Raw genomic sequence first — 23396 nt, 5'->3', positions numbered from 1 at the left:
TATTTTGTATGACTTGTCGTGGAAGTGAGACAACCTTCTTGATGTTTCATATCGAATTAGGCCCGAAGCAATAGTCTATTATTTGGTCTAAACTGAATTTAAGATTGATAAGTAAATACCTATGATATTCCAATTATTTATAGTTTATCTGCTAATGATGTTTAATAAAATTTTGATTATTATTTTCGATTTCGAGTCCAATCAAAATAAATAAATAAATAAATGGCCATAGTATAAATTTCCACCAACAGTCAAAACTCTCCACGCGCTGTCTGATACCTTTTGTATAACCCTATGAGTGCGTCACTCTCTTCCTCCCACAAAACACACAGACCCCATTGCCGCTCTTTTCTGGCGCAATTCTCTACCTCTATTCTATCAACCAGAATGGGTACGGGGGACAACGGGGGTGGTGGTGATCAGCTTGATTGTCAAAAAGATGACGTCGTTGATGTGCCGCCGCCAAAGTCGCCATGGAAGACATCCGCCGCCTCCTCTCCGGCGCTGGGCGCTGATTCAGACACGTGGCCAGCTCTTTCTGACGCTACGCAACGGCATAAGAGTAACGACATTGTGGTTTCCGGCTCCAGCAAATCACCTCCGCCACAAAAAACCGAGGCTGATGACTGTGCTGCTCCTCCGGCGGTTCCTGCGCCGGTTGGTGAAATTTTATTTGTTGATTCTTCATATGTTTTGGGTTTTTTTTAATCACATGTTTTGGGTTGTGTGTGTTTTATTTGTGAGAGCAGTTGGTATTTGTGTTTGGGTTTTTGCCTGAGGATTTGAGGTAGATACATATTAAAAATAAGTAACTTGATGCCGATGGACGATGGCAAACTAAGCTTTTTTAAATTGAGAAAAGAGTATAGATTGAATCATGCTTATGTTTTGTTGGGAAAACTGAAAGAGGCTTTTGTTTTGAAAAAAAATGTATCTTTTTTTTTAGGTTTTACAAAATTTGTTTAATATTTTCTGCAGTTATAGTATTATGTCATTATGTGTGTAGTCTAGATGAGTCAAGAGGGGGAGAGGTCTTCTGAGGTGCATCTTTATAATTAAGAGAACTTGAAAAACATGTTGTGTCTGAAAAAGGAATTTTTGAATATCAATGCATGTGGCCGAATATTCTTATAATCGGAAAGTTTAGGTATTACCCCGATTTGAAGGTGTGTTCCGCTCCATTTCGGTTATTATTGTTATCTCTATGGAAATACATGTATGTGTATTCAATGTAGTCTGTTTTATCCATAATTTAAACAGGACAAAGAGATTTTTGTCCTAGGCCTGGTGTCAGAAAAGGAAAAAAATAAATTATTCCTTTTGAGCCTTAATCCTTTGAGTGATAACCACATGAAAATGTAATGGATCGCAGCCGAAAATATAACCTGCAAAGTGATGTGGCAAATCGGTTGAATAATTACATGTTGCGTAAGGTTTAAGAAGCTCATTATGTCAGATTTATTGTCGTATTATACCGGTTTAGAAAATTCACTGCTCAGTTCCATGTGCGTCAATGGTATTGTATCTATTAATTGAGTAGATGTGCCATGTAGACCTACAATTATGAGCTTGCCGTGTCTCATAAAACGTGGCTCATTTTTCTGTTTCCTCATTTGTTATTTTTCCTTTATTTATAATTTCTCTATTGGCTGAAAAAATATCTCGTCCAATGTAGAAAAGGTAGACGAGCACTTGCATGGTCGATGGCTGTTGGGTGCTATTTTTATGTTTGTATCCATCCACACAAATACACCATAGCCGGTTCCATACGCATGATTTATCTGTAGCTTACTTGGCAGTTTAATATACTTTTTCCAGTCAAAGGTGGAGCAGCAGAAGATGAATGGGCGGACTAGTTTTAAAAATCCTCGTAGGCCCAGTGCTATGCATCAAAACAAAACAGGACCCAAGCAGGCCCCAAATGGTGTACCTCAATTTGCTGTACCTTTGCAATATTATGCAGCACCGGTGACACCAGTTTATCAGGCAATGGTACCCATGGCACCAATTCCACCTACTGGATATACTTATCCATTACCCCCTGGATCTTTTCCTAGGCCTGATACGCAGTCTGGAAAGTCTGGCAGTGATACTACAGCACAAGATTTTGTTCCTCTGAAGGATGGGGCATTTCGGCCTTTCCCACATGCAGATTCAGGCGCCCATGATTCCAATTCTGTTGAAAGTAGTCCTAGGGCAAAAGACCGCGGTCGCCAAGTGAATCCTTCCTGGAATAATCAGAGGCCAGCTGCTTCTAACAGTAACTTTCATTTGCAACAAAATATGGGACCAAAACCTTTTTTTAGGCCTCCGTTTTCTGGTCCCTCTGGCTTTGTAGATGGACCTAATTTCCCAGGTAATTGAATTATTGTTTATGGTGCTGTTTGAGAAATGAAAATAATTGTTCTTCATATGGAGATTCCTCTAGTTATTGTTGATTTCTTTTCTTTTTGCTTTTGCTGCTTTTCCTTTTCCTTATTTTTATTTTTCAAGTATTTGCTTTGTACATTCCTGAAAAGGCCATTGATAATATAGGTCCACCTGGAGTTATCTGTTATTTTCCTGCGGCTCCTCCAAGCTTTGTTAGAGTACCTTATCCACCATTTTTAGTTCCATATCCTCCAAGCTTTGGTGTTCCCATGCCTCCCTCGCCAACAATAGCCTTGAAAGCTAATATTGTGAGGCAAATTGAATATTATTTCAGGTGAAGTGTCTAACAAAGATCTACCTGGCATTATATAAATTATTTTGTTTGAATGGCGGTTGAAAATGCATTTCCCCTCCCCCTCAAGGAAAATAAATCCTGGTCTTGTCTCCTTGTATTTTATGATGAGGAAATGCAATTTAAAATTCTTTCTTGTAGTTTTTGTGTCAACTACAATACTATAATTTCGTGTCTTATAGCTGTGATGTTTATCCCTGTCTAATGAACAGGAAAATTTTGGCTTCTGCACATGGAGTCTTGTCTAATTACGTTATTTTTTGCAAAATAATAACTACACTGAATGATTATCTACGGTGATGGGTGATACCTGTTTTGTTGAAACATGCTGTTTCTTTGGTATTGTGATAAGTATAACAATTACTTAAACCACTGCATTTGTAGTAAATAATGAAAGTGTGGACATTTTAAGTTTCTGTGAAACTTCTACTGTGTAAGCTAAATAATTTAACTCTTTCACTTTCTCAGTGACCAGAATCTTCGGATGGATAATTATTTGATTTCCTTGATGGACAGCCAAGGTTGGGTTCAGATATCTGCTATTGCTGACTTTCCGAGGGTAATCCTTTACAGATTTATTGTGTCATCTAAGTGGTGAACTTGAACAGTTCATGTGGTTTTTTGCTCTTTTTTATGTCTTTTCTTCCTGGGGATGAATGTTTGCAATAGATACAGTCTTACTAGACGATCCCAAAACTATTTGCTCTTTGGTGTGTGGAGGGTGGATGTTGGTGGTGTTAGGATTTTGCTGTGCCTTTGTCTCCTGTGCGTTCTTTTTTAATGGAAATTATGCCAACTAAATTTCATCACTAATTGTGTTTCAGGTTAAAAGAATGAATGTAGAGATACCATTTATCTTGAATGCATTACAGGCTTCAGAAACCATTTAAGTGCAGGTTGGATAATTTGCTCTTTCATTTATCCTTGATCATGACATGGAGAGTTTTCTTTTATGCCTTTTCATTTGTTACCCAAATAACTTTTCCCTTGATACTCTTTGATATTCAATCTTACAGGGAGAAAAGATAAGGAGACGGGACGGCTGGTCAAAGTGGATTCCAGTTTCTGTTACCAGTAAATCTCCATCTTTTGTTTCAGATGCTTTGAAGAACAACGATCTCGATGAAAATAAAAAGGAGAGCTCAGAAGGAATGAATAAACTTCCTTCGCCAATTGGAAACTCCACGGATCATGCACCACTGATTACACTTTCTAATAAAGAATGTGTTATTGACCATACAGAGACAAACAGAGTTAATTTCCCTTTCATTGAAGATGTACAAAATTTTACTTCAGGAAATAGCAGTGGGATTTTTGATGTGGAACTCAGTAACGACTCAAAGTTCCCACCTATGTCACAAGATGCTAATTCTGCAAAATCAATTATCCTTGAAAATTGTGTAAAAAGAAAGATGCCGGTTCTTCCAAATCTGGATGTGCATAATCTGGATGGTTCTTCTAATGATTTTTGTAGCACATTTATGCTCGATGAAGAACTGGAAGTGGAGCAGAAAATGGCAAGGGCTTGTAATCATTCTACCGTCAGAAGGTATTCATGCTCCATCACCTTTATCTTTAATTGTCAACTTCGAGTTTGTTCTAATTTTTTGTTTAGCCATGGACTTGAGCTTGTTAAGTTCTTGAAAAGGAATAAGATCCCAAAAATAAGTTTGAACTCTTGTGCATGTGGCACTTGAAAATTAGAGTACGGCCTCATGGTTCGGTTGCTTGTTATGTGTTAATTCTCACGCCTCTATGTTCTGGTGCGAGGAAAAAACTTTTATGCGATTGAGTTGCTTTAAATTCATTGGGTTTCATATTCATGAAGTCCAATCAGGTTTTATATTTTGGAACTTTGTTCCAAATAATATCTAGTACGACCCTTTTTACATGTCCATTCCCTTTGAATTTAACATGGAATTTGGCATGATTTTTACCACTCTCATTCTGACCAAATTTTGTGCAGGGATGATGATGAGGACGATGAAGTTGTCAATGATCATGCTGTCGAAAGGCTTGTAATTGTCACTCAGGTGAAACCCTAAGTTATTTGCTTGCTTGTTTTCAACTTCCTGCGAGTATATATGTGTGGGTTCTCAGAATGTTTCTGTGATGTTAATTATTGTTCTGTTCTCAGGGTTTATATGAAAAGGCATTTGTATGATCTATAAACAAGTACTTCAGCTTTAAGCCCTATAAAAAGATAAAAAAATGGTTCAATCATAATCCTGGCCCAGAAGTATATTGTCAGATGTAAAACGTCAAATCTAATTAGAAATTTTGCTTTTACGTTTGATGGCATCCATTTTTCACCTAATTTTCTGTACTTTTAGTATGGAAATTCAACTTGAAAGAGTGTTCTTGACTGCTTGTGTTCCTCCATATTTGGGGGGTGGGCAGAGTTTTATACTGACACTGTTAGCTATCATTTTCTACAAGAGTGCTTTCTGTGTCGTTGAACAGAAGATATATGATTAAGATATGCTGGCTAACTAGGTTGTGTGATACAGAATATTCGGATCACCCAAGTGGCTGGCAAAGAATCAAAATCCATGTCCAGTGAGCTTGCTTCTGCCATAAATGATGGCCTTTATTTTTATGAGCAGGTTGATGGAAATATTTATGGGAATTTTTTGTTACATTTTGTGTCAAAAGATAAAGAGTTGGTTCTATATTTATATATTACAATTTTCAGGAGTTAAACTCGAGACGATCTCCTCTTAGGCTTGATAAGCCTGGCAATGAAAGAAGGGATGAGAACTTCAGACATTCTCCCAAAGGTGCTTCTGAATTGCATTTGAGGGTTCCCGATCATTCTACTGGGGGAAGTAGCTGTGAAAGCCCTCATAATTCTAACTTTCGAAGGAAGAAAGGCAAAGACAGCTCCAAGCAGCATGCCATTTATAAGCAGCGACTTTTCCCTGGCAACTTTAAAGCTCGTGGAAGTGGCCGAAACAGCCTTGACAAGATATCTGAAAGTCCACCTAGTGATTCTGTTGGTTTTTTCTTTGGTTCTACACCTCCTGATGGTCATGGGTGAGCATCAATATTGTCTCGTGCTTCATTGGCAATATGATTTTTTTTTCTGTTTAATGATCGATAAAATATTGAATTTAACTTAAAAAGTGGGACGATTTTTATAAAGGTTTTTGCTGAATTTTACTATCTTCCGATGAAAGTTAAAACCCAAATTTAATTTTGCAGGCTAAGGCTTTCAAAATTGAGTGCTTCACCTCGCACAAATCTCTCAGGCAGTAGCCCACCAGTTGGTTCTGTGCCAAAGTCTTTTCCATCATTTCAACATCCAAGTCATAAACTCCTGGAGGAAAATGGATTCAAACAGCAGCTGTAAGTAGATCTATTTTAGAGGCTTTTTAGGATGCTAAATTCTGAGCTTAACAAGTATAGGAAATGTTAACTAGTGAACACATTCATGTGCAATTTTTTTAGCTTTTTTCTGCTAAGAGTTTGATTTCTTGACTGGGTCATTTATTTTCTCAGCTACAAGAAATATCACCAACGCTGCCTTAATGATCGGAAGAAAATGGGCATTGGTTGTAGTGAGGTAATTTAATTATTTCAGGAAAAGCTCGTCCCAATGATTTTTTGAAGACAATTATTTCAAGGTTTTTGTGAAATGATCTATTTAGACTAGCATGGTGTATCATTGTAGAAAATATTGCATGCTTTCTTCATGTCTAATATGTATACATTCACATTCATCCACTTTACCATTGTTTAGTTGGTTTATAAGTTGCGGTCGATTGATACTTTATTAGCAGATTCTAAATGCGAACTTCTTCAAGAGATGGGTATGTTTGCTTCTTCTTCAAATTACCCTTCTCCATTTCTAATATTTTACCAAACTTTACTCTAGTTTTCACATTCTTCACCCAAAACCAAATTTCCCTCATTTTTTTTTCACCTAAATAATATTTACTGGTAACTTTCAATCTATTATATTATTATATTTTAATAAAAAACATACTATATTTTTAAATGTCTTATATTTTAAAAATCATATATACAGGTGACATTAATGACTCGACACGTTCTTACTTGACATCTTGAGTAAAGAAATGTAAACCAAACACATGAAATTCTCTTATACATTTTCTAAGAACACCAAAAACAAACCAAGCATTTTTTAGATCTTCCTTTCTAAATTTAGTTAAACCTTGTTTGTTTATCTAGCTTAGCTGGGTTTCATCTGTCCTATATTTGGTATATAATCGCAATAGAGAAAACATGCTATTCTGTCCACGAAACATGCTATTCTGCTGTGGACATAGGCGTGTGTGATATAGATATAAAATATGCCTCCCTGTGATTGCAGGAGATGAATACATTGTACAGGTTTTGGTCTTATTTCTTAAGGGACATGTTTAACCCTTCTATGTATAATGAGTTCCGAAACGTGGCTTTAGAGGATGCTGCTGCTGGTTATAATTATGGAATAGAGTGCCTTTTCAGATTTTATAGGTAGGTTTCCTGCATTGCTTAGTTCACTTTTCAAAATTACTTGGCTGATTATTTAAGTTCACTGTGTTCCCCTTGATTACAGTGGCTAGATTCCATCCAGGTATCAATGTGTTACGTGGTTGTTCTCCAATTCTATAAAGTTTTAACCTTTTTTCCAGTTATGGTCTGGAGAAGGAATTCAGAGAGGACCTCTACGACAACTTCGAACAGCTGGCTCTTGACTTCTATACAAAAGGGAACCTTTATGGCCTGGAAAAATATTGGTAACCAAAAAAGACCTTTAAATGTTTCTTTTTCTACCTTCCCTTAATAATGGTAAAATTGCAATACTGGAGACTCCAGAAACCGTGTTACAAATGACCAACCACAGAAATTGTGGTAAATAAGTGTCATTAGAATATCAATCTGCCTCAATGGCATGGGACCGGAGAGGTTTTTAAAGCTTGTGTCACTAGAATAAGTAAAGCAAAACTATTCTCGATATTATTTTCTGTCTCTGATTCTAGTCCCTCACCTTTCTGCTCTTATCATAATCCTTTTACTTGGGTTTGCAGGGCATTTCACCATTATCGAGAGGCCAGTGGCCAAATGGAATCGCTAAAGAAACATCCAGAATTGGACAGACTGCTCAGAGAGGAATACGGTACTTTGGATAACTTCAACCGTGCCAAAGGTCAAAGTGGTTCCGTAAAAGAGGTCAACCAGTGAGTATATACTGGACTAGTACAATCAAGTGACAAAGCCAAAAATTTTGGGAAGATAATTCTAACAGCTTATAAAGGGAAAGCGAATTCAAAACATGGAACAAAAGATGTTTTCTGTACATAGTACGTTACATTGTACAAGTTGCTGGATGATGCTAATATGTTTGGTAAGGCGTCTATGTGTTTCGTTTTGAAGTCGTGTAACGGCTTGATGAGATATTTTCTTTTGCTGACCGAGTCTGTAACTTGTACGTAGGGGATAGAATGGAGGTTTTGAAATAGATAGACAATAAAGGTGATAAATAAATTAGCTTTGAAACTTATGCTCTTGTTTGTTGAGTGCTTTTAGTTCCAACGTGGAAACTTTGTAATCAGCAGGTTAGTCGTACATTTGAGCTCCATTTGAGCGGCTGGACCAACCGAAGTCGCTAGCAAAGAGCTTCTACTGAAGCTTATGTGAATAAACATCTCCGAGTCTAGTAACCACTAACCATAGTATGGAAAGCTCATCCCTATTGCAAATTTTGCTGACATCTGAGTATCTTTTATATGGGCTCGAGTAAAAAAAAAATCTTTTTAAATTTTTTTATATTTTTACCTCAATGTTTTGGAAATTTAAATATTTGATAATTTGTTTTACAAAATCTAAATAACATTTTGCATAATTACACGTTAAAGTTGATAAATGTGTGTTTATTGGTGACAATGCACATAGGGAAAATAAACAAGTGTTTATTTAAAAAATATAAATTGGTCCGATCAACAAGAGATCTAACCACTATTATATCATATTAGGGAGCGGTGCCATTGCCCATTAGTATATCATTTTTAATTTACCCAGATGTTGGTTTAATGGTGGGAGTTTTTTAAGTTTCCAAACAGTTTATTTATTTAACCCCTAAACTGTTTTCTTGCTCTCCAGGTCCTGTTAATTAGATTGCTCTGTCCATTAGTGAATATTGTGTATACACGAAAACCTTTTTTTTTTTTAAAAAAAATTTCGTGTGTAATTACTGGATAAAACTAATTTTAAATTTTAAGAAAATAGATTTTGGGTCTAAACGTAATATAAAAATGGGATATTTTTTTAAACTTAATCAAAATTTTAGTGAAATGCACGGATTATATTGGAAAATATAAAAATTACAGAATATTGTGTTTTGGGGGAAAAGGTCACAGGGCTAGTTTGTATTTGGTTTTGGAAGTTTCAGTTGGGGAAACGGGTAAAACTCTAGCAGTAGCTCATGCATGGAAAGTTTTCACATTTAGTTGTGTCAACCAAGAAGCTTTGCTACGTCATGAATCGGGTCCTTAACGATCCCTTTAGTTCAAGGTTTTATCAAGAGCTCTTTAACCTAGTTCTGGTTACGAGAATGAACCTTCTCAAGCCAAGCATTAGTATCCATGTGGTCTTTGTGACTTTCTCCTTTATCATCAGAACTAGGGCTGAACTTAAGACGGTCTTCAGCATCTGCGCTTGTAACCCTTTGAAAAAGCCAAGCAACCCTTCTTTTTCCCAAATGGCACAAAAAATTCCAGACACTGTTTTATGTGGCTTTGGTTTCAAGCCATCTTCCTCGTTTTCATCTTTGGCTGATTGAATCATCACCTTACACCTGTCCATTTTCAAAGAACTTAGCTTCATGATGATGCATAAGAAAAGAATCTGGGTGACTCAAAATATTGAAATGTCGAGGCTACTATGAGTTGGTAGATAAAAGAAAATGGGAAGATGGGCCTTTCTTATACCTTATTGCTGGGTATGTTAAACAGGTTGAGATGCATTTTGAAACAGCACCCAAAACAAAGGCAGAAAAGGCAGAAAGAGCTTCTGGAGATGGTATGTCATCTCTTGCTTTGCTTGTTTTGTTCTTTATTAATCTCAGCTTTAGTTGATCAAACACAGTGTACTGCATAGCATCAGAATTCCTCGATTAAAATATAGATTTTCATGATAAGAGGATCTTTGTTTCCATCATATAGAAAGAAATTGAATGTAAAGAAAACACAACCATCAACCTGTATGGAAGGGTTTGTTGTTAGAAGAAGAGAAATGCCTAGGCCATCAAATGCGCGGGACCAAGTGTCCTCTGTGAGTGATTTCCACAGCCCTTTGGACTTGCCAAAATCACTTGTTTGCATTCTTGATGATACTGTATCAAGAGGCTGAATAAAATAATCCAAAATCAGGCCGAATAATTGAGTACATGATGCTTAAAATCCACCAGAACCAATATTAAGCTACCAGAATCACACAAGGACCAAGTAATAAAAATATCAAAGCCACTTTGATCAATATTCTATACCATACAAATGACTTGAACTTGGTATAATTTCAATATTTTAACTTGTAATGTATCAGTCTTAAAAGTCGTAACAGTGCATGCATCAAACATAAGAATGTAAACTGCCTCCAGGCTCCAACCAACAGTTTTTAGTACTCACTATACCTGGGTACTTAACATGGAGCAAATAATCATCATGCCGCCAGAAACCGACAAGCAACAAGAGTTAAAACCAGAATTTATGAAAATATTACTTGCCTGCGTAACAATGGCCGTGCAAGCACCTGCAGCAGCAGCAATGACCAGATTAGCTGCAGTTCCAATAGATTTAGATCCGCTATCTCTTAAGTAGAGTCTCTTGAAGAAGCTATATCCATAGAAATATACGAACTGTGAAATGAAAGACTGCAAATTCTTCGTCCCCAGGCCCTGATATAATGAAAGTACTTGATGGCTGGATATTGCCTCCCAGAGCACATCTGAAATGTGCCTGTTCAAAACAAGAGAAGTCAGTTCCGATCACCTAAGCAGAAACTGCTGAAAACTTTTCAAATTTAAATCGCCAATTCGGAAAAATACTTGCTTTGCCTGGAACGCTGTTCCACTAACGTTTTTCCCAAGTCGAAAATGGCCTTTGATTTTACATTTTTTTTAAAAAAAACATTATTGATCCGATCCTGCTCTGTACCCCCATTATCTCCTTCCCAAAAGGGATCTTGCTTCTTTTCCCAATTCGTTTATTCAATAAACGAGGAACAAGAGCTTTTCATTTGAGTAGAAGAACATCAATCCAGCAGACTAATACCATTAAAAAAAACGAAATCTAAAAAACAACAAAAACCTGTATTTTTGGTAGTGTGATGCTCGATTTTCAGCTTGATACTTGGACTTGCAAGTGTCGAGTGGGTACAAAATGGTGGTGCTGACCAGCGCACCCACCGCACCTGACGTCGCCTCCACTAAAGACTCCATATCTAGAACCATATAAAATCCCAACCTTCACACCCAAAATCACGAAACAAAACAAAACAAAAATTAACATAGTACCGTAAAATAATTGATCGATCACAAGAAAACTCACACCGACAACAAATTACAAAATCGTCGCAATGTTATCTGCAACGGAAATAAGATTTGGCTTTCACGGAGACAGGATACCGGTGGGGATGGGCGCCTGCGATCGTGCCGGTTGAGTAGTCAAATGAATCGTATCGGGATTTGCAAGCAAGTGAAATATGGGCATTCCGTCTCTCTTTTCTTTCGATACGTGGAATTTATTTGACTATGTTGCAAAATACAAAATGATTTTAGATACTATATTATAAGTACGTGTTTTCAGTTTATTTATTTTATATTTTTATAAAATATTTTGACACCGGCCAATGGCTGTTGGCAATTGCCAATTGGCGTAATTTGAAATATATTAAATTACATATTCCTGGTAAAATCTTCTCTCTGATCATATTTTAGCTTGGAGTGCAAACGAGTCTAACCGAACGATATCAAATTTGAACTCCATTCGTTTAAAGTACATAAGTTCCAGCGTGGCTCGAGTTCGATTTGAGCTTTTATCATGATGCTCGAGCTCGGCTCATTTTAAAATTATTTAGCTCGCGAGTAACTCGAGCTAGATTCGTTCATAGCTCGTTTATCATGTTTAACGAGTCTGACTCGAGCTAGACTCGTTAAGAGAGCTCATCTTCGAGCTGTTAAACAAGATCATTCTCGAGCTCGTCGATGTCAACTAAGATATGAGAATTTAAAAAGACGCACTTATAATTTTCTAGTATTTCAATCACTTCTCTTACATTCAAATTTCGACGCGAGACAATGCAAATTATTATTATACACTAAAGACCCAACAAACGAGTCGAGCTCGAAATTGAAATAAATGAGTCAAATATACTTAAGCTCGAGCTCGACTCCATAAGCTTAACGGACGATCTCGAACGAATTTTTACTGAACCGAACTCCAAATAACTCGCGAATAGATTGATTCATTTACCTCCTGAATTTTAGTTATGCCAACAAATATGAATAAATGAAAAAGGTACCGACACAAAATACATTACGTATAAAATGATATTTTATATTAAAATTTAATGTAAATCGACAAAACTTAATATATACCCACGTCGATGGTGAACTTGCAAAGGAAACTTCCATATCGACATCATACCACAAATAGCATTTTTATGATTATCATTGATATGGTAACATTCATGTCAAATCTTCAGGCAAATGGTAAAGCAATAATTCAAAATAAAACGTCCAAATTTTCATGTCACTGAAAAAAAAGACTTTTTACATGAAATTCGATCGACTATATTATATATTAATTTTTCATTGCACGTGTTAACACGTGCACAATCTGAGTTTTTCAAAAACAAAAAAAAAAAGTTCCATAAAATCTTTATAGCTGAAATTTGAAACCACTCAAATGGAACATAAACTGATATTAAAGCAATTAACTTTATCAGTATACTAAATTACTTCTCTTAGTTAATTTTCCCGAATCCTATCGACCTTTGAAAGAAGTTAGTTATTAATAACGACGTTTAATGTTCCGCTCATTTCTTTTCCAACATATAATTGGGTTAAGTAAACTCCATTGAAAGTATTTTCACATAATTTAGTACTTGTTCACGTAAATATTCTCTAAAACTGTATGATTAATCAACATATTCTATCAATATCAAACTCTTTATAAATACCAAATTCGCCACGAATTTTGTAATGATTGAATTTTTTTCCACGTTCCTCAAACTCAGGCACGAGAATTTGTTCCCCCAGTGACATCTCACGGCTCTGCTCACCCCCATATGATGGGATCCTTCCTCAGTGAAATCCCTTGCCACCTCTGTATGTCAACACCAACCGATATCCCTCCACGCTATTGCAAACTCTTTTATATGTAGTATAAGAAAAGAAATTGTTATATCAACACTCCAAAAATTTATTAACGATTTATTGGTTTCAGAATGGAAGAAATTTTTTATGTCGAAGTTTATTTTTTTCCATTACACTCCTACCTACACTCGTGCTTTTAGCATTTATTTATACTGTGTTTTTTATTCACATTTTTAATAAAAACTTTATTGTATTACCATTTATTAAGGAATAGGGTTGTCCTCTTATTTTGAACAAAACCATGCTCACTCTAAATGATGAAAAACAACACCAAGAAATTTATAATATTGATGCAATATAAATTATAATTCAAAATAATTATTAGATAAGAGATTTTAGATAGAAAAATCATATAAAAATGAAAATAAGGGAGGTTGCTCTTGTAATTTCTAGGAGAAGATAGCACAAGTAATTACAAAAAACATAGTGAAAAACGCAAGTTATCGTCAATTTCATATCATCTTACCTGAAATCTTGGAAATTTTGGTAAACTTCTATGAACCATACACATCTTCGAAATCTTAGGGATATTCTAATATTTTGATCGAGTATTGCTTAAACAAGGTGCATCGCATTAAAAAGAATCATGAGCCATTATCAATATCTTCACATTTTCCTAATAAACCAATGGTTTGTGTTCGGATTGAATTATTTGAATTGATCAAATGATTTGAAGGAATCAATTTCAAATGAAAGCTGAGGAATCTCAAATTCGTAGGATTAAAAATCATCCACACATTGGTACGCACTTTGATGACTAACTTATAATTCAAATTCACCAAATCCTCCAATCCAAAAATAATGCACCCTATATTCTTCAAACACTTGTATATTGGAATTTAGTTTGGACTTGCTGTGATGTCCAACGTGAAGCATTGAAACATATTCTTTCTTCTACGTTTCCATAACGTTAAAACTGAAACACTCTAGAATCAAAGATTTGCATACACGTGCGCCTTTTATATCATTAGATCGCGTTGAAAAATTGGTGACTTTCTGTGGTTCAACACAAATGCAAATGGACTTCGCAAGTGAAGCATTTGTTCGGAAACCCAGGATTTGTACAAATAGCAGAGCTAAAATTTTAGTCCATGAATGGATGTTGACATCATATTTTTATGTATGTATAAGAATCTCTCTCTGGAGAAGATTATGAACCCGGGGGAGGGGGTGGTAAACTAATGTGACTAAACACAGAAAATCAAAGTGGTTAAGCACATGAGCACAATCCTAGTAAGCATGAAAAGACGAAGAGCTCTTGCTTAGATAAAAACCAAACAAAGGAAACATAAAGCTTTGCAGAATACTATATCCTTCGAGGGACATTGCTGACGAAACGATGATCACAAGGGTGGTATCGATGCTAGAAAATATCACTTTGTCCCTACCAAGGGTGGTATCGATGCTAGAAAATATCACTTTGTCCCTACCTCATATTCAATTCTCTTACATTTCATGTTTTAGGTAAGAATTTTAATGGAGTCACTTAAAATCAATTTTAAGTCTATTCTAAGAATGTGTTGTCAATTCATATATATGAAACAAGATAAAGCAACAATTAGGACACAAGATTTGGATGAAGCAAAAATGGCTAATTACCTGCTTAAGAGCAGAAGGATGCAGCAACGTCTTTCCTCGAGGCATCGACTTCTGGATCAGGTACCCTGCCTCTGGGAAAACAAATCCCCAAATACAAACAAACCAATGGTTTTTTGCTCGACTTTAATCAACAGGGAATAGGAAAAGTGGATTAACAAGAGGAGAGAGTTGACCATGGAGATAAAATTTTCATGAAAAAAGATACTGCCTTCGCCCAAAAATGGCTGAACCCCATGAACAAAGAAGAACGGAGGACTTTTAACTACATATAAAAAAAATTAATTTGCGGAGAAGCCAGATCCTAGGAAAAGCGTTTCTCCAATCTGAAGTGATTTGAAAACACTTTTATGCGCCAAAAATCGTTGCTGCTAAAAAGCATGTTTCAGTCCATGTTAATGGTATGAGTACAACCACTAAATTTAATCTAATTCACAAATCACTAACCAACATGGCTGTTGACATGAAAACAATGTGTCCCCGGTTCCTATTGTTCAGGATGTTCATAAAGGATATTGTAATTTTCAAATTGGTAGTTTCTGTTCGGACGTACCTTCAATTAAAAGCACTGACGTGACACTCAACAACTCAAAAGAACACCAATTTTTGGTATAAACATAAAAATTCCACAATCCCCTTGTTTTCAAGTCAAATTGGTGCCATTAAAAAAAATTCCAATTTTAACATATATCGAGTAATGAATATTAAAGACAACGCAAAGAAGTCAAGCTGCAGTGATACATTATGAGCTTTCCTGCAACTGCACTGTAACAAGATCAAAATGTCAAGTTTGTAAGTTAAGAGTAAAACTACTCGGGATATCCATTTACGAGCCATTACCAAAAAAAGAACTAAACCGACGCATGGTTTCAATACCTTGAACAAGCATATACAAGATCAAACAGTAAGGCACAGATATAGATCACAAAAACAGGTTACATTTCATCACCAATGAAAGCTGCAATCTTTTTCCATAATGCAAATTGACGGAAGTAACAAGTGGATACAAATGCCAGAAGTAGATAAAGATACCCAATCGACACAAATGAAAGTATCACAGAGACACCACAAGATCAAAATGGTGAACTTCGATCCTTTTAAAAAGTTGTTATTAGAAGCAAGATGAGTCACTGTTTTAGAAAATGTTTGATGGACAAAAGTAAACAAATAAAAAAAGTACATATTTTAGATTCTAGTCTTCAGGCAAATGATAATTTTTTGCAATAAGGAAAGACGTCATTTGCATGAGTGCCTGAACTTCAGAAGAATCACCAGAGTCCAAAACTAAAACTTTGGTGCAATTTTGAAGAATCTGCAGAATGAATATATTAAACATAAAAAGACTGTTCTGAAAAACAAAATTAAAATTCATTCAGAGGAAATGATTAATCTGAAGCAGCAACCCATGCATTAAAATGTTTAACAAGAAAAACTGAGAAGCACCTGAAATTTTGAAACAAGTACAAAGCTTTTGCTAGCGAAAAAATTAAACATATAAGACCATGACAACCAAAACTTCATCACTAAGTAAACAGGATAAATCAACGCCAAGATATAAGAATTACAAGCACATAGCATGCAAAGAATGAATTTTTTTAAAAATACCAGGAAAAGATAAAAAAAACTCTCATCAGTAACTTGATATCAAAGAAAATAAGACATAGCTGTGTGCAATCGACAAGGGCAGTAGAAATATCATGGCAGCATCAATTCTCCAAATTGCATCAATGCTTGGTAGCTTGACTAGCTTCTTACCAAGAATGTTATCTGAGGGCGAGGTTGGAGGTTAATCCATCAACTGCATTCTATTTATTCTATCAAACTTATCATGATAGTTAATGTCTGTGACTCTGCTTCATGCAAGATTGTTGGAACGAGAGTACAAGAAATCTCAATCACATGTACATTTTCACTACCAAGTGCACTATATATAAATGCTCGCGATTCCTTTGGACATCCATTTAATTGTATCATATAAATTCTAATTTAAATAACAACAATACAATAAACTTCAAGCTATATTTATTAGTTCAGAGTTTTCCTAGTCCTTTTAACTGCATGACCTGGACAAATCACTGGTAGATTTTGTAATACTAATGCCATTACTTCAAAGTTCCTGCTTCTTTTCCCTATACATTCTACCATCTTAGAAGTCAAAATCCCTCCAATCGATGGAAACCTTCATTTGATACATGGAATTTATTTATAATAATCAAGTTTAATCAGAGTAGGCCAAATAGGCCCCTAATCTAATCGATAAACAATTATAGCTGTATCTAGGTATGCACCCTCTTGCCAGGTAGTCATGGAATCCTTGATCTCGATAATAGTTTTCCCTCACTGGTTCCCAGGAACAATTACTGAGGCAGTAAAAATTCCAGCATTGCTTCATTAGTAGGAAAATTCTATTCTATATTGCTCTAGATCTTCCTATTATCGTCCAGGAACAATCCTTCAGCAACAAGCACGAGGTAACAGCCAGTCTAAACATCATCTTATACAAATTAACACAATTGACGCATCTCATGTAAGAGTATTTGTAGCAAAATTTGATAGTGGCAGAACTTACTTACTTAGTGACCATGACCCATGTAGTGGGCACCACCCTGATGTGGCCTAACGCCACCCTGACCCATCTGCGGCTGAGCAGTATAGCCTCCCTGCATCCCAGGCTGCCCTACATAGCTACTAGCACCAGCCTGACCTGCATAAGCTGCATTATTCATCATCGGTGGACCTCCCTGCTGATTCACACTTGTTCCAATCCCTCCAAGAAAATTACCAATCCCTAAGCTAGCCCCTTGAGTTGCCAACAAAGCTGCTACAGCCTGTCCAATAACGACGGGGGGAACCGCATGGCCAAACCCCACTGCAGGCGAAGTGGTTCCTGCACTCGGTGCCATTAAATGTCCACCTGCGTGCCTCATGCCTCCCCGGCCCCCTCCAAACTTGCCCCTCTTCGCAGCATGATGGTAATGCCCCAACTGCCCCTGGTGACGATTGTGATGGTGATGCTGAGGCCGTATCTGCTGCTGCAGTGGTTGACTATGCTGCAAGTTAAGAGAACCCTTAGAAAGTTTAGGCCCATCTACGGCTTTCTGGCAATGCAGAATTTGACCTTCAAACTTCTTGTGTGGCTCTTCCAATGCCCTCTTGGCACCCTCGATAGTTTTGAAAACAAACAAACAGAACCCTCTTGGCTTTCCAGTTTCTTTATCCAACCCCAATGGCCCTTCTTCGATTTCCCCAAATTTGGAAAAGAACTCGACTAGTTTCGGAATATCAAGCTCAGCTGATACATTGCTCACATAAATCTTCCGCTGAGTGTACTCAGATGGAGGTGGTACCGCCACAGTGGGCACCACTGTCGGGGGAGGAGCCTGAACTGGACCTGCAGAGGCCAGTTGGCAAGAAGTTATTCGACCCTCAATCATCTTCTGTGGCTTCATCAGAGCACGACGGGCCCCATCACGGTTCTTATAGAGGACGAACGCGTATCCCTTAGCTTTCCCGGAATTCTTGTCCATGACAACCTTACAATCCTCGATCTCTCCGAACTTATCGAATACAGAAGTAATCAGCTCGGTATTCGCATTCCACCCAAGGCCGTGCACGAATATCTTGCGGTGTGAAGGGTCTGCGTTCGCCAATTTATTCACATCCTCCATGATATCAGGGTGTTTGTGCACCGCATCCTTGATCAAACGAGACAGCTGGTCCTTCGAAAAAGGGTCGAGAAGCTTTTCCAACGACTCTCCATCCAAATCTCCTTCATCTTCCCCCTCCAGCTCTTCAGCTTCACCGCCCTTCGTCAAGGCATCATTCACAGATGGTTTTTCCGTAGTTTCACTCCCTTGCTCGTTATTCTCAAACACCGCGTCATCTTCTTGCTCCTCCTCTCCTTCTCCTTCTCCGTCTCCGTCTCCGTCTCCGTCTTCCTCTCCCTCTACCTCTCCTTCTCCTTCTCCTTCTCCTTCTCCTTCTCCTTCTCCTTCTGCTTCTCCCTCTTCTCCCTCGCCCAATCCTTCTCCCCCTTGATCCTCTTCTACTGCTTCAACATCGACTCCTTCCTCGATACCTGGATCTTCATCTACGATTTGTTGGGCCTCCTCCGTAACGAATTGTTCCTGCTCTGCTTCTTCGAGCTGGACGGGCTCCGGCTCTTGAGGAGCTTCGATGGCGCGGGCTTTTCGCTTCCTGGCCATATTGATGTGAGAAGAAGAGCTAGGTTTTCTTTTCTTTGAATGCTCGAAGGTTCAAGCTACGCGATATACAGATAGCCTGTATAGAAGATTTATTAATTTTTAATTATTTTTTATAGATTTTAAAATTTTAGATGCATTTAATTAAGATTTTTATATATTCTATAAAAATATGTTATTAAAATTTTTTTTATATAGTTTAGAAGTCTAAGTGGTATTCAAAATATATTTTCATAGAGTTTTAAAAAGTCAAGTAGTATTCAACATTGACTTTTAAAAATTCTATAAAAGCCTATAGGTATTCAAATTTTCCATAAACTTTTAATAACTTCATGAAATTCATTAACATACAAATATTAAAGCCTAAGGTACAACTATAAATTGTAAAAAATTGTATTTGGTTCAACCCAAAGATTTGTATGGATTTTTAAAAATTCTAACTCATACACAAGCTATTTATTTTTCTCTTTGTCGCTTCACATCACCTCTCTTCTTATCATCTATCCTCTCATCTATTTCTATCACTCTCTTAAATTTTCGAAATATATCCGTATATATATTTTCATCTTTTAAATGATTAAATGATTTAACTTTTAAATTAGTAAATTTATTTATTAATATAAATATTGAAAATAATTTCAAACTGAATATGTTATATATGTCAATTAATTATTGTTTCGAAGAAATTAATAAAAAAATAATATGTTATAATTAAGTACAAAATTTATAAAATTTTATAAAAAAAAGTCCACAAAAGTCTATAAAAATCTTGTAAAAAGTCTACATAAATCCACATAAATCTGTTTATAAATTTGTGAGATTATGTAAAAGTCAATAAAAATCTATCAAATCCATAAAAGTCTATCATTTGAAAAAATCATTAAAAATCATCAAAACTCTGAATTGAATATACCTCATATACATTAGAAATTCTATATCGCTATATGAAAACTTATTATTATTTTAAAAATAAATCGTTTTATCTGTATTTTATATATATGTATACCGAACTTATTATTATTTTAAAAAATAAATCGTTTTATATGTATTTTGAAATAAAGAATTTTTATAATTATAATAAAACAGCTGTAGAGAGTAATATGAACGAACTTTCTTAAATATTTGGAATAAGGGAAGATGGGTAATCATTGAAGTAGCACAACAATTATCGCTCAAAGTTTTGGTCAATTCATAAATTTATTGAATATCAAATATTTATCACTTAACATTTCACTGCTTCCTCTCAACGTGCGGACTTCTGCTTGACTCCTCTTATTCGCTTTTTAACATTTAGATCCTTTTTTCCATTTAAAAAATAATTGATAATATAAAAATATTTTTGTTGAAAAATATATTTAAAATGTGTGTATTGAATATTTGAATGTTGAATATTTGAATGTTGAAAATAAGAGTTGTAAATATTGAAAATTAGTGTTTGATGATGTAGGTAATGATGTATTTTATTTTTGGATTATTTGTAATGATTTCCTATAAATAGATCTCTCATTTGTGAAGAAAATCACAATTGAGTAGAGAGAAAAATATTATAAAGTGTGTAGTTTGGTAAATTTGGAGAGTTTGAGATTTTTACTTTTTACCATAAATTTTTACTTTTTCACAACACGTTATCAGCACGAAGCTCTAAAAGTCCTTCATATTTTTCCAAGCTCCAAACAGAAGAAAAAGGTAACAAAAGTAATAATATTTATTTTACTGTTATTTATTTATTGTGTATATATTTAATATATAATATAATATTATTATTAGAAATAAAAAAATAAATTTTTCAAAAACTTGTTATAAATCCTGGGAGGATGTTGAGACGACATCCCACACTCCCGGTAAGGGATACGAGAAGTATAAAAGCCTATAAGGTTTTTAAACAAAATAACTTACGACACCTCATTATAATAATGTGATATGATATACATAATTATTTAAACATGATTAATATTATATTCACCATATTATTACCATAAAATTATACAAATACATACATTTATTTTTTGTACACCAACGGTCATAAACGGTAACAAAACGGCTAGTTTTTATCCTATAAATATCATCTCACAAACACATTCAATCACTCCAACTTTCTCTTCTTCTCTAAAAATTATTCTTCATCAAATTTTGCGAAGAAAAAAGAAGATGACTTTCTCAAATTTATTTTTAATTATTTTGGTTATCATACTCACGAGTCTTTTATTTATCGGAGAATATCCTCCTCGTGTGTTTTCTTTATTTTTACAAATACTTGTACTTGTTGTTTATCCATTACTTTGTATTGCAATATTCATTAACTAATAAAATGCATCGTAATTTTTTTTAGTACCACCATATCAAACTTGGCAAAACTCGAATTCATTGCTCTTGATATCACGGAAAAAAATTATATGCCATGGACTCTCGATGTATAAATGCATCTTGAGTCATTGGGTATAAATGAGACCATAAAAGAAAATGGCATATCGACATCCCAAGAAAAGACAAAAGCCATGATATTTTTGCGTTGGCATCCCATGGCTTTGTGGAAGGGATTAAAAGAAAGATTCGAACAAATGAATTTAGTGAGAAATCATCAGGCACGATCCACTGGTTCAACGGCATTTCCTGAAGTAAATGTCGTAAGCAAAAATGAATTTAAATCTGAAAACCAAAATCAAAGTTATAAACAAGATTTTGGTCGAGGACGAAATCGAGGTCGTGGTCGTGGATGTGGACGTGGAAGTGGTCGTGGTCGTGGTCGTGGTCGTGGTCGTGGTCGTGGTCGTGGACGCGGCCGTGGTTTTGAAAATAATCGAGATAGTTACTTTTATAACTCATCTCAAAAGAACGTCCCAAACCATCCACAGAAAAGGCATCATGAAAATATGAGTGTTAATGAGAATCACTCAAAAAGATATGAAAGTTCTTGTTTCAGATGTGGTACTCCAGGACATTGGTCCCGTATTTGTCGAGCCCCTGAGCATCTTTGTAAACTTTATAAAGAATCATTAAAGGGGAAAGAAAAGGAGACCAACTTCACTGAACAAAGTGAACCTTTGAGTGATTCAACTCATTTTGATGCTGGAGATTTTCTGATTGATTTATCAGACAATGATCAATTTGCTGGTGGAATAAATATGTAAAATATTTTATGTACCCATATGATAATGTTTTATTGTGTGCTATATTTTTGCATTTTATTGTCAGTAATTTTATTTCATTGCATATATTTTTTGAAGTTGAAATATGGAAAATACTATGAGCAAAGCTGAAGTTTGCATACCCGATAGTGGTACAACGCACACTATCCTCCGAGATAAAAGATATTTCTTGGAACTAAAACCAACAAAAACAAGGGTGAATACAATATCAGGTCCTGTAGACTTGATTAAAGATGTGGTAAAGCACAATTTTTGTTACCTAATGGTACAAATTTTTTTATCAATGATGCTTTATATTCACCACAATCGAAAAGAAATTTGTTGAGTTTTAATGATATATATTCCCATGGGTATGATACTCAAACAATGAATGAAGGGAATGAGAAATATATGTGTCTTATCACATATAAATCAGGAAAGAAATATGTGATTGAAAAACTACCAATGCTCCCTACTGGATTGCATTATACACACATAAGTCCAATTGAATCAAACATGGTAGTTGATAATTCTTCGATATTAACCAATTGGCATTACCGATTGAGACATCCTGGTTCAAAAATGATGCGAATAATTATAGAAATTACACATGGTCATCCGCTGAAAGACCAGAAGATCTTTCAGAATAATAAGTTTCAATGTAAAGCATGTTCTCTTGGAAAACTTATTATAAGACCATTACCAGCCAAAATCCAAACTGAATCACCAATGTTTCTTGAACGTATTCAGGGTGATATTTGCGGACCAATCCATCCACCATGTGGACCATTCAGATACTTTATGGTATTGATTGATGCCTCCAGCAGATGGTCACATGTATGTTTATTGTCAACTCGAAATGTTGCATTTGCAAGATTACTTGCTCAAATAATAAAATTGAGGAATCAATTTTCCGATTATACAATCAAGAAATTAGACTTGATAATGCTGGTGAATTTACTTCCCAAACTTTCAATGATTATTGTATGTCTATGGGAATCATTGTTGAGCATCCTGTTGCTCATGTACATACACAGAATGGATTGGCTGAATCATTGATTAAACGTCTACAAATGATTGCTAGACCAATGATTATGAAAACAAAGCTCTCTATTTCTATATGAGGACATGCAATTTTACACGCTGCTTCATTAATTCGCATCAGACCAAGTGCATATCATAAATACTCCCCATTGCAGCTTGCATTTGGTAAAGAACCAGACATTTCTCATCTGAGAATTTTTGGATGTATGATGTATGTGCCTATTGCACCACCGCAACGAAAGAAAATGGGACCTCAAAGAAAGGTTGGAATTTATATCGGTTATGATAGTCCATCAATCATTCGATATCTTGAACCTCAGACAGGC

General features: G+C 35.6%; 3 protein-coding genes across 8 annotated transcripts; 1 reads left to right on the top strand and 2 right to left on the bottom strand.

Moving 5' to 3' along the window:
• Positions 1 to 260: 260 nt before the first annotated feature.
• LOC142528804 (la-related protein 1A-like) lies at positions 261 to 8227 on the top strand. Its single transcript, XM_075633986.1, is given in 14 exon segments — positions 261 to 657; positions 1819 to 2356; positions 2536 to 2704; positions 3191 to 3281; positions 3547 to 3618; positions 3739 to 4271; positions 4689 to 4755; positions 5233 to 5328; positions 5418 to 5758; positions 5927 to 6070; positions 6224 to 6287; positions 7059 to 7204; positions 7363 to 7467; positions 7759 to 8227. Coding segments are annotated over 14 exon segments (2883 nt in total). The 5' UTR covers positions 261 to 294; the 3' UTR covers positions 7913 to 8227.
• A 784-nt stretch (positions 8228 to 9011) lies between these two features.
• On the bottom strand, positions 9012 to 15564 carry LOC142528256 (peroxisomal adenine nucleotide carrier 1-like). Of its 5 annotated transcripts, none has more exons than XM_075633301.1 (6): positions 14703 to 15564; positions 11035 to 11190; positions 10452 to 10683; positions 9928 to 10074; positions 9658 to 9818; positions 9012 to 9524 (listed from the first exon to the last, which is right to left on the bottom strand). In XM_075633301.1, exons 2-6 carry the CDS (start codon positions 11175 to 11177, stop codon positions 9248 to 9250), a joined length of 960 nt encoding a protein of 319 aa, XP_075489416.1. In that variant the 5' UTR covers positions 11178 to 11190; positions 14703 to 15564; the 3' UTR covers positions 9012 to 9247. The 5 variants fall into 5 exon arrangements, with proteins under 5 accessions (XP_075489416.1, XP_075489413.1, XP_075489417.1 ...); XM_075633298.1 differs by lacking the exon at positions 14703 to 15564 and adding an exon at positions 11291 to 11515; XM_075633302.1 differs by lacking the exon at positions 14703 to 15564 and adding an exon at positions 11275 to 11514 and having other exon boundaries at positions 11035 to 11167.
• Positions 15565 to 15781: 217 nt separating this feature from the next.
• Positions 15782 to 18965, bottom strand: LOC142528255 (UBP1-associated protein 2A-like). Of its 2 annotated transcripts, none has more exons than XM_075633295.1 (2): positions 17273 to 18965; positions 15782 to 16011 (listed from the first exon to the last, which is right to left on the bottom strand). In XM_075633295.1, exon 1 carries the CDS (start codon positions 18902 to 18904, stop codon positions 17273 to 17275), a length of 1632 nt encoding a protein of 543 aa, XP_075489410.1. In that variant the 5' UTR covers positions 18905 to 18965; the 3' UTR covers positions 15782 to 16011. The 2 variants fall into 2 exon arrangements, with proteins under 2 accessions (XP_075489410.1, XP_075489411.1); XM_075633296.1 differs by lacking the exon at positions 15782 to 16011 and having other exon boundaries at positions 17022 to 18595; positions 18650 to 18965.
• Positions 18966 to 23396: the final 4431 nt, after the last annotated feature.

Source organism: Primulina tabacum, chromosome 16, assembly GCF_025594145.1.
Source record: "Primulina tabacum isolate GXHZ01 chromosome 16, ASM2559414v2, whole genome shotgun sequence".
Classification (NCBI taxonomy): Eukaryota; Viridiplantae; Streptophyta; class Magnoliopsida; order Lamiales; family Gesneriaceae; genus Primulina; species Primulina tabacum.
The sequence above is the reverse complement of the archived record's forward strand: the minus strand, read 5'-3'. Positions and strand labels throughout refer to the sequence as shown.